Here is an 11,973-nt window from a genome sequence, read left to right on the forward strand (position 1 = left end):
CAGTTGAGAACTTATCTGTCATTCACTGCCAGATTCTTAGTGCCTAGAATTGTGACAGGTTCATAGCAGGTCCTCAGTGAGTATCGGTTAAATGATTGGATGATTGAGCCTCTTCCATCTTCAATAACAAAATTCCTTGACCTTGTAGAAATTGTGAGGCATCAGTCATTTGGACTATAAAGAAAAAATCCAGTAAAATGGTATCACTGTAAATTTCACCTTTCCCTATTCATAGACCTTCTTAAATTGTCTTGGTGATATTATTAGCTTAGGAAATGCCCCCCTCGAAAGATATCTTAGGAATTTTGAGCCCAAGCCCAAAGAGGGTGACCAAAATGCACCAGAGCCAGGTGTTCAGGTAGAGTCTCTGTGTGGAGGATGGAGCGGTACCAGTCAGGTGAAAAGGATCAATACGCCTTATAACAGACGATAGACCGTCAGAAAGGGAGGGACTCGGAGACCACCTACGCCTGCTCTTGCAAAGCTGTTGGACTCGTTGTGGTACCTGTTCCTGTCTGTGGGAGACTGGTGAGGGCTCAGCTGACCTGCCCTCCGAAAGTCTGAGCAGCTAAGGGGCTGGCTGCAGTGGGAGCTCTGGTTGCTTGGTTTCTATTTGCCTTCGCAGTAAGCTGCCTGGCTCCCCACCTGCCCCAAGCTGCTGAGGGGGGCTCCACAGGATGGCTTCCTCTGCAGCCCAGCTACTAGGAAATTCTGTAAAGGGGCCAAGGAAAGTCTTTGTCTCCTTGGACCGTCTGGACCCTTCTGGACCCCTGTTAGCAGCTTTTCATCATTTTCAGTTTGGACAAAGTCTCTTACAATGCCTCCATTTTACTTGGTCAATATTCAGGCAACAGATTCAAATCTGTTGAGTGCTCCAGTAAACATGGATTAAGTAATTAATTGTATGATACAGTTCTTAAACCCATGGAACCTAAAGTCTGAAGTCTCCAAGAGGTCCAGTAACTTGCCCGTATTCACTAGGCTAACGGGCGATAGCGCCAGGCTTTGGACACAGGCAGGATGACTCTGAGAGTTGGTGCTTTAAAAACCCCTGTGCCATGCAGCCTGCCACCTTGCCCATCCTCCTAGGAAAAAGATCAAGGAGACAGCCACTCAATACTTCATGATAACCACTGGGAGGTCACCATATATATGAGGAGGAGGCAATAAAAACATGAATTTATAACAGCCTTTTGTTGTCCAGCCAGAGTCCCTACCAGGGCATCTACTGCCTAGAGGAGAAGGGATTTGAATTCTGTAGAATCACTCAGCGATTCAACTCAGGGAGGACACATGAAGAGCTCTCTAAAATGATGGTCTAGACCTATAGGGAAATAACCTGGGAACTTTCTTCTACTGATCACCCCAGGGTTAACAAGTGAGGCATGGAGTTCATCGTGTTGATAAAATGAGACATGGGAATGCCTTTGCTGATGCCAGACAGAGCTTCAGTGGAGGATGCTGGCTGTGTAAGGCCCCAAGAGTCCGTTAGGTATATGGCAGTGAGGACAGCTGCGGCAGTGAAAGAAGAAAGAGAGCCACTCAGATTTGGAGATGCCTTCTGACAGTAATGATCCTGATGATCCCTTCCGTGGCAGTGCGCTTCACAGGCGTACAGGATCGGGAGGTGCAGGCACGTGCATTCCCCACGTGTGGTTCCAGCACCACGAAGGCAGCCATGTCTGGTGTCATTAAGCTTTTTTTTTTTTTTAATAAAGGAGAAACTGAGACTTAGAAAATTTGAGGTAGAAAATTCAGGATACAAAATCAGATTTTCAAGATCTAAAATCAGCTTCAGGTTGAAACAGATGATCCCCAAACTCATGAAAATAAACAAGAGGCCAAGTCCCTACAGGACAGAAGCTTGAAAAAAAAATTTTTTTTAATTGTCTCAACTGGGAAACTCAGTACGGTGCACTGAGCTCAGCCCCAGTGTCTGAGATTCTCACGGGGCTAGGTCTTAATCCCACAGCCCTCAAAAATAAACCCCTCATTGGTAGCAAAAGCAAAATATCACCTTGTCAGCAAATACAGAAAGGGATAGTCTAACATAAATGGGAGTTTATTAAAAAGTAACTCTTGTGCTTTTCTAAGCAGACACTTGCTATAGTGTCTGGAAGGAAAATCTAAGCCTAGAAGTCAGAAATACACCAGGAATTTTATCTCTGGTTCTTTGCAGGCTCCAGGAAATCTTCCTCCAGAAAATCCGAAGTAGAGACAGAGCAGAGAATCTACTGATGGGGTGAGTCGGGAGCACTTCGGACATTGAGTATTTTTTTTTAAATGCCTCAAATATTGTCAATGCTCAGTAAAAGTTTGGGGACTGAATTGATTCATCCTAGTTACCAGTTCACACTTTGGGAAGGGGAGAAGTCAGGTCTAGACTCAAAATTAACTTTACTTAAGAATTTCTTTGAGTTGAACAGTGGTTGCCCGGGGCCAGAAGGTAGGGAAAATGAAATGTTGGTCCAAGGGCACAAACTTCCAGTTATGAGAAGAATGTGTTTGGGGGACCTAATGTACAGCACGGTGACTACAGTTAACAGTTCTGTATTGTATACTTGAAAGTTGCTGTAGGAGTAGATTTTAAACGTTCTCATCATAACAACATCAACAACATGGTAGTTATGTGACATGAAGGATGTGCTAACTGATGTTACTGCGGCAACATTTAGCAATATGTGTATCAAATCATGACATTATGCACCTTAAACTTACACAACATTGTATTTCCATTTTACCTCAATAAAGCTAGCAGGGGTGGGGAAGAATGTCACTGAAAGAGATACAGGAAAAGTCTGCTGTGATTTAATGTAGAAACTGATGCTAATCAGAGCAGCATTCCTGGAATCGTGTCCACTGTGAGTCCCTCTTGCCACTTGTGCCCTTAGCTTGTGAGGCAGTATCACTGCGCTTTGGTCAAAGAACTTCCTCTGCTTGGAGTTTCCTTCCTGGTTGCACAAATCTCCACCTGAAATAATCCCAAACATATTTCTAGTACACTTTTAAAGCTGCTTATCTCAGAAAAGTCTTCTAGATCCTGTGACAAGAGGGCACCATTCCCTGAACTAAGGTCAAATAGTATGTGGTTTGTATCTCCTCTTGGGCACTGTTATCTCTGACTTTTGTCACAGAGAATCACTGTGACAGTTGAACTTGAGGACTGTGGACGTGACTGATTCACCATTTTTGACCCTAAGTCTCAGAACATTGTTTTCAGCAACTGAGCTGCTCTGTTTTTCCTTTGGATTGAATTCACCTCTTTTAACTTTTAACATGGTAAGTCCCATGTTTCTCTATTGCGTATTGCATATTGCATAATATCGCACTATTGCATAATATTCTATTCTTTATACCATGTTTACTTAATTATTAGTTATTTAGTTTGTTTTTCATTTTTTGTCTACTATATCACATGGCTTGATTTATATTTTGAAAATCCAATTTGATAATCTTTGAATTTTAATGCTGAGTTTAGTCCACTTATATTTATTTTCCTTACTAATTCATTTGGATTTATTTATTGCCTCCTCAGATGATTTGCTTATCTTGATTTTTCCTATTATCCTTTTTGTCTCCTTTGTTATCTTTATTTAGATTGATTGATTTTAAAATTCCATTTGTTCCCCTAAACTTCAAAAAAAAAAAACTTCCTTTTTGTCTTTTGTAATTATTGAAAATATATACATCTAAGTAAAATTCTAAAGCACAAGAATTTTAGAGTACCCCAAATGTAATGAATTCTCCAATCTATTAATGTAAACTGATATTTTTAATTTATCACCTCCCCGTAGACAATATCATTAATATTTAATACTGCCTCTTTTTATTCCAGTATGTTCTTTCCCACATGTTTACCGGTTTCTAAGCTTAGCATTTCTTCTTGCTCCTGAGACTTTTTTCAGAGATCACATTCTTCAGACAACAATCTTCAGTAGCATCTTTAGTGCACAGCTGTTGATGGCAAACTCTCTCCATTTGATCCTGCATGAAAGTGTTTTATTTTATCCATATTTTTCATTAGCTTCTTATTTTTAAATGTAAGACTATTATAACAAGATAAATAATAGACTGACATTTAAAATGATAGTACAAGAAACACTGATACACATTTCACTTAGATTAACCGGTTCTTTTTCTTTCCATCTAGTTTCGTCGGTGCATAGACAAATAGGTAAGAAATACTCAACATCTATCTCCTACAAAGGAAGTCTGTTATAACCAAGCTTTCACTCCAAAGGAATTTAACATTGATAAAATAACATTTTCTATTATTTATTTAAATTCTACTTGTCCCAACAATATTCTTTATAGACATTTTGTTTTCAGATTTAGGATCCAATCAAGGATCGTGCTTTAAATTTAGTTGTAATGTCTTTCTAGTGTTTTCTTTCTAATATTTTTTTGTGGGGTGAAGTAATTAGGTTTTTTTTAATAAAGGTACTGGGGATTGAACCCAGGACCTCGTGCAGGCTAAGCACGTGCTCTACCACTGAGCTATACCCTCCCCTCTCTAGTCTTTTCAAATCTTAAACAGTTCTCAGTTTTGTTTTTTGTTTCTCTGTCTCTTATGAAATTGACATTTATTTAGGTGTCCAAGCCAGTTGTTGTGTAGAATTTCCCATCAGCTGGATTTTTTCAGGTAGCTTCGTCTTAGTTAGATTCAGGATAAACATTTCTGGCATTAAAACAACGGGAGGTGCTGCTTTTGACCCTCCCACTGCACCCACCTTGTGTAACTGGGATGTGGGTGCACAGTTCTAGGCTGTGACTGTTTTCTCTCCGCGCTCTGAGGATCTCATTCTGCTCTATTCTGGCTTATTGTCATATTGGGAAGTCTGTTTTTTTCAGACTCTGTCATTCCCTTTTCTCAGACTACTTTTATGATCTTCTGTTTCCTTTCGTTGTTCAACCTTTTTTCACAGTGGTATTTCTAGGTGTGGACAGTTGTTATTTATTCAGCTTGAAAGGCTTCGTACTCTCCAAATTTTGTTAACTTTTGGCAGTTCTCAGCCATCATTTCCTAAAACATTCTCTTTCCTTCTAATTTTGTGCATTCTATTCTAACTTCCACATTTCTTAACCTGTCTTTCGCGGTTTCCATCTCCTTGTCACTGTGTACCATTTCTAGGAAATTTCTTCATATGTGTCTTCCTGCTCACCAATTCTCTTTGCAGATTTAACTCACCAACTGAGTCTTTTCAGTGATTTTTTAAGGAAATCTAATACTCTTTTATAAATCCTTTTGGTAGTCTTTTTTTTCCTTGCTTTTATTTTCATTTTTAATTTCTTTAAATAATAAAGGTCTATTACTCTGTATTTTATACTTGGTAACTAGAATATCCTAAATCCTGTGTTATTCAATCCCGCTATTTGTTGTTTCTGCAAAGTTTTCTTCAAGATGGCTTTTTTCTTTGTATTTTTTAAGTTTATTGAGTTATAATATCACTGTTACTGATTTTACCTGCAGGAATCTTAAAGTGATCTGGATTATTGGTATATTCCCCTTCAGGATTTTACTTTGTTTCTGCCAGGTAGCTAAGGTATTCACAGCCCAGCACAGTTTTCTGTTAATTTCTTACCTAGTATTGCAAATTTAAACCCCAAACCCATGTGAATTCAAGGTGATAGTTATAAATATTCAGGTGGGACTTCTCCTTCTCCTGCTTCTTTTTTTGCCAAAGCAGAAGCTCTTTCTCCATCAAAGTGATTTTGTTCTAAGCCATTATTTACCGAAATTGTGTATTTGGCTCCATCTACACTCTGCAAGTCTGAGACATAGTTTCCCATCCCCCACTCACATCTCTAAACCAAAAAGCTTTGTTTCATGTAACAACAGAAATCCTTGTGGCAGCCTGAGCATCATCTCATCTGATTTGCAGGTTCCTTCTAGATCTTCAGGGCTGGGCACTCTTCTTACCTGCTTCTGAGCTCAGTGTGACTTTGCAGTGATCTTTGTTATGTGTTGTCCAGCATTTTCAGGTGTTGGGTACAATCCGGTTTTCTCACTATCTTTAATATTATGTGGCTTGGAGCAGAAGAATGAACGGGATTTTCAAAAATAATTCTCCCCACCTTCTCACTTGTTTTGAATCACCCCTCAAGGAACAAACATTTCCACTATTGATTTATATTCAGGAAGATGGATTTCAGATTCTGAAAGCAATTATCAGAGGAGAATTTTCAAAACCTATTTTGTTACAGGCATTATCACTGGTATTAAATATTCAGTGTCTGAAGCACATTGAATATGACAATAGTCATTGAAATGTGAGAGTTTGGTAAAATGTTAATCTTAATATTTTGCTGGGTGATTGCATATAAATTAGTCCTGTGATTTTTGCCACACTCCCACATGCAGTTGTCATTTGATATTCATAATGGTTAGGTTTAGAGAATTTTGAACACTTAATATCTTTTAATGCCCAAAAGACAAAGTACAGAGAACAAAAAAAAATGACATTGAAATGTATCAATTATGCTTTCTTTTTTGGAAAATAATGCATTCTAAACCATACAGACTCTCACAACTCACAAGACTCAGTCTTACCGTAGCAGTACTCCAAATTACTGTGCACCAGACGATTAAAGGTCACTCATGAATACTCAGAAGCATGACTGCAGTTAGAGCTGATTAGAATAACACTAGCTGTGAGAATAAACAGATCTCAAAATCTCAGTGACTTCTCACAACCGAAGTTCTCAATCACATACAGTCCAGTGGAGGAAACAGGTTGCTGGCAGAGGGTCTCTGCTCCACATAGTCATTCAAGATCAGAGACTGAACGAGGCTGCAATAGTGACATAGGTGGGGTTGCCAGACTTAGCAAATAAAAATGCAAATCTCAGTTAACTGTGAATTTCCAATGAACAGTAATTTTTCATAGATTTTCCATGCAATATTTAAATTATACTTATACTAATAAATTATGTGGTTTATCTGCATCTCTGATTTAACTGAGTGTCCTGTATTTTATCTTAACACGTGGCTTTGAAAGTTTCCCTGAATGTCACTATCCAGTCAAAAGATGAGGGATAATGGGAGTAGAAAGTCATATGGTTTCAGTTGGAGGGGAGCAGGGAAAAGCTGGTTCAGACCTAGAAGCAGCATTCTTTCCTTTTTCCCATGTTCCATTGGCCAAACAGTGTGTCCTGGTCAAGCTTAAGAAAGTTTGGTTGGAAGTGATGTCTAACTGTGTGCTTAGAAGAGAAGGCAGATCTACTGATGAGGCCATTTCTGCCTCAGCAAAGGCCCAAGACATATTACTCCACACTGAGTAAGTGTGTGTGTGTGTATAAATATATCTATACATATATATATATGTATATATATATATACACACACACATACAGTTGCATGCTAAGGGTACTACTATAAAGATGCTCTGAAGTTTCCCATACATATGTGGATCATAAACAGATCTTAGAAAATTACCCTAGTGGATGCTGCTAACTTCAGGAACTAGACCAGGATTCAAATGGTACAGGGCTGAGAAAAGCTGTAAGTTGTTGAAAGATACAAAATCGTATTTGAATATTGGTTTAAGCAAATATGAATACCTATTTAATATAATGGAAACGTGTTAATCTATGTTTCCTAGATTAACACACATTAGAAATCAGTCTTCTTCTATGAAATCGTACTTATTTTGGGAATGAATCCATGGCTCACATATCACTGTTTTTGTGGTGGGTTCTTACCAAGAAAATAGAAAAAAAAATTGGTAAGAAATAAACCCTGTTGTGAGTGTTTGCCATGAAAATCTAAGTCAAAAAAAGGTGACTGGAATATTTCCCTTTCTGTTTAAGAAGCCACAAAGATTTCCTTTCCTTTCTTGGTCCTCCTCTTGGTCCTTTCTAGACTTTTGATAGTCGTGACACAAAGAAATAGCACTGAAGTGACTGAATTCTTTCTTCGGGGATTTGGTGCCCAACACAAGTTTCGGTATGTCCTCTTCACTGTATTTTTGGTCATCTATGTGACCACCATGTTGGGTAATAGTGGAATGATCCTACTCATCAAGACAGATTCCAGACTTCAGACACCCATGTACTTTTTCCTACAACATTTGGCTTTTGTTCATATCTGTTACAGTTCTGCTATCACTCCCAAGACAATGCAAAACTTCATAGTAGAAAACAAATCAATATCATTCAAGGGCTGTCTCATGCAATTATTGGTTTATGCAACATTTGCAACGAGTGACTGTTACCTCCTGGCAGCTATGGCAGTGGACCGTTACGTGGCCATCTGTAACCCACTTCGCTATCCCACGGTCATGTCCCGAAGAGTCTGCATCCAGTTGGTAGCTGGTTCATATGTCATGGGCACAATAAATGCTTCTGTGCACACAGGGTTTACATTTTCAGTGTTCTTCTGCAAGGGCAACACCATCAATCACTTCTTCTGCGATGTTCCTCCAATCCTCGCCCTCTCATGCTCCAACATTGACATCAACATCATGCTACTCCTTGTCTTTGTGGGATTTAACTTAATGTTCACCGTGTCGGTCGTCATCTGGTCCTACACATATATCCTGGCTGCCATCCTCAAGATGTCTTCCACTGCAGGGAGGAAAAAAGCCTTCTCCACGTGTGCCTCCCACATGACAGCAGTCACCATTTTCTATGGGACCCTCTCTTACATGTACTTACAGCCTCGTACTAAAAATTCCCAGGCGAACATGAAAGTAGCCTCTGTATTTTACAGCATTGTGATTCCGATGTTGAACCCCCTGATCTATAGTCTGAGAAATAAGGAGGTAAAAGAAGCTCTAAAAGTGATGGGGAAGAAATTCTTCTAGATTGAATCCCAAGGGTTAGAATTCAGCACACCAAAGTATGCAGTAGAGATGTTTGACCATATTTAATGTTTCTGAAATAGGGAACCTGTTCACCTCTTAAACCAGTGATACCTCCTTCAGTAGACAGCTTAGTAGAATACAGGAAGTATAGCATTCAAGTGGAGAGTGTTTCTCTGATATTTGCTGATACTACATTGGCCATAGCAAGTCACATGGACAACCCAGATTCAAAGACTTGGAGTAACTGATCTACCACTTAATGGAAGGAGCTGAAACATCACATTGAAATGCTGTGGCTCCATTGAAAGAAAGGACTTGTGGCCATTTTTATAATCTACCACACCCTGTGCCTGCCCGGAAAAAAAATGGTTTTTTTTAGCTGGCACCTTGATTAGGATATGATTTATATTGCCATAGCTGTATAGATCAGAAACAATTCAAATTTGATCTCTGTAAACACAGTGTAATTTGTATTTTCCTCACTATTGTAACCCCAGTGTCTATTAGTTCTGGAATATAATAAGTACTTATGAAATGCTTACTGAGACAGTGAACAGTGAATGCACCCAAAAAACCAACCATGTCCACTACAATGAGGAAAAATACCAGCACTGCATAGCTAACTGTTTTGTAACATCCCATATTATGAGAGCTTTGGGGGCGCACCAGCTGTCTATAAGCCATTATGATAGAGGCTCAATTCTTCAACCAAAATTTGAGATCAAGGACTAGCAAAGATGGCTAACACTATAGAAAAATATTAGTCTATACCACGATGAAAAAAAAATATATAGTATCACCCATAAAAGTTTTGAACAAGAATGACCTGGGGAAGAGGATACTTACAAAAGCTGAAAGCTGAACAATCCACTCACCTGTGCCTGTGTGTACTCACTAGCTGTGGCAAAATATGCTTGTTTTTCTGTCCATTTCCATTCTCTCCTTATTTCTTCCTAAAAAGAACCCAGTGCTATGTGGAAGGAGATGCAGCCAGGTAAATAGATACTTCTCAGCTTTCACTAGAGTGGTACATGTCTTAATTTATGTTCCTGAGACATGGCCTTGAGTAAAGGGAATGTATGTGAGGTGTGTAGTGAAGAATTAACCTTACCTGAAGAAAGGTCGCTCTGTGCCTTCAGCTACTGGGAGGTGACCTCAAAGCCCCTGGAATGTCGTCCCTAATAGGAGTGCGTTTGTTTGCCTGGAGGCTTTGGCCACTGGAAAGTCTAACAGCGTGATACATGGGATGTGCCCTGTCTGTTCAAACCTCCAGAGGAACTGGGGACTAAGGGCATTGCCCTGAACCTCCAGGAGGGGTTGAGAACTAAAGATCATCCACATGAACAATGACAGAGAGCCCCAAAAGGAACAAACCAAAGGCTCAGGTGAGCCTCCTGAGGTGGCCCCACTCCGTGCGCATCACAGACACCCCGGCGGGTGATGCATCCCTGAGGGAGGTGGGGCTTCAAGTTTGGAACCTCACAGACATTTCCCTCTGTGTATCTTTGTTTAGATGGGTATGATTTGTGTCTATTTGCTGTAATAAAATTGTAATTGTATGTGTAGTGCCTTCCAGATGTGTTAGTTCAAGTTGTGTTGCAAGTTACATAGACTGAGTGGCTTCTGAACAACAGAAATTTATTTCTCACATTTCTGGAGATCAGGGTGCCAGCACAGTTGAGGTGTGGTGAGAGCCGCATTCTGGGTAGCAGACTGCCAGCCTCTCATTATGTCCTCACATGATGGAGAAGAGCTGGAGAACTCTCTGGGGACTCTTTTCAGGGCATTAGTCCATTCTTGAGGCCTGAACCATCATGACTTAAATACTTTCCAAAGACCCCTCCTCTAATACCATCACACAGGGAGTTAGGATTTCAGTAGATGAATTGGGGGGGGGGGGTGGAGATGCAAGCATTGTCAATAATAAAGAGTGGATTCCAGTAAATTATCAAACCTGAGGGTGATTGTGGAGACCCCTAATTTGCAGCCAGGTACAAATGAGAGCAGCTCTGATGACCCTTGGCTTTTGACTACTAGTGTCTGAACTGACATCAGCCCTATGGGAACTGTTCCCACAGACTGTACAGTTTGTTAATCTCTCTGAAGGGGGCTATTCTAAGTGGCTCAGAGAGGAGCAGGAAGAGTGAGGTACAGAAGGACAGACGCAAGGAAAGGGTGAATAACGTAGCTGGCTTACACCCTGGGACCTGGACCTCAATCCCACAGGGGACTTTGGTAAACTATGTAGAATGTCCCCACAGCTGTCCCTCAGAAGGACAACAGCTGAAGACAGTAATTTGCTTCCCCTCCCCCATTGCTTGGTGGTCACCCAGCATCTTCCACAGCTTCTGAGATACTCCTGAGAAGCAGAGAAGCAGGGGTGCCACAGGAAACCTGCCCCTGGCAGCACAGACACAGCCACACACACAGATGCACTGAAACCCAGTAGCTGAGGGTCTGTGGTGCGGGACCGAGATTTCTGCTGCTCCGTGTAACACAGTTCACGCCAACGTAATGGAAGTAGAAGTCCGCTAGATGTGGGCAAAGCTTTTCTCTTCCTGGTCAAGAGTGTGCATGTGGTTGTCACTCTGTCCTGGATCTTTACCTCCAGGACTCCTCTCACCTGCTTTGAAAGGGTGTGTGATGTCTGGCACCGTAGTAGACATGATAGACAGTGAGGCAACCAGCATGTGGGAGAGACCAAGCACATCACAGAAGTGCGAGTCATGACTTCCAGGCTGTTGCTATAAGTCCTTGTTTTTATAAAAGTAGCAGTCAAAGTAAGTTGGATTTTTATCTACTCACAGTGGAACACATTCCTAACTGAGACGCTAATCCTGCAATAAGGAATACTGCATGTCAGTTCCCCAGACTTTGGCAGTAAGTCTCCTAGAGACAAGAAGCTACAGGCTCATTGAATCTAGCTTTCACCTTTCATTGAATAAAGCTCTAACTCTAGCAGCAATATAGCCAAACACTCCTCAAACTCTTGTATTCCATAGATTGTTATCTGAAATGTTCTGAAGTTACGAAGTGTCACAGGACGAATGGGTGTCTTTATCCAGCGCTGATTTTTTTTTAATATAAACATTATTAGACAAAAAAAAGGAATTGAGAGTAAAATTTTACTTCAAATTTAAAAAATGATCAAAGTAGTAATATAAATAAT

The 11,973-nt window shown here is 40.3% G+C and overlaps 1 protein-coding gene across 1 annotated transcript; it reads left to right on the forward strand.

Annotated features, from left to right (window-relative positions):
- Nucleotides 1–335: 335 nt before the first annotated feature.
- On the forward strand, nucleotides 336–8,804 carry LOC116277326 (putative olfactory receptor 5AK3). The gene is made up of 2 exons (XM_072970725.1): nucleotides 336–358; nucleotides 7,862–8,804. Exons 1-2 carry the CDS (start codon nucleotides 336–338, stop codon nucleotides 8,802–8,804), a joined length of 966 nt encoding a protein of 321 aa, XP_072826826.1.
- The last annotated feature ends 3,169 nt before the right edge of the window (nucleotides 8,805–11,973 follow it).

The sequence above is a fragment of the Vicugna pacos genome, chromosome 10 (genome assembly GCF_048564905.1).
Source record: "Vicugna pacos chromosome 10, VicPac4, whole genome shotgun sequence".
NCBI lineage: Eukaryota > Metazoa > Chordata > Mammalia > Artiodactyla > Camelidae > Vicugna > Vicugna pacos.

Excerpts from the sequence above, each read along its gene's own strand:
- LOC116277326 (XM_072970725.1), top strand. The coding sequence starts at position 336 with ATGCACCAGAGCCAGGTGTTCAG. Across the intron at positions 359-7,861 it reads CACCAGAGCCAGGTGTTCAG|ACTTTTGATAGTCGTGACAC; the intron begins GTAGAGTCTCTG and ends GGTCCTTTCTAG.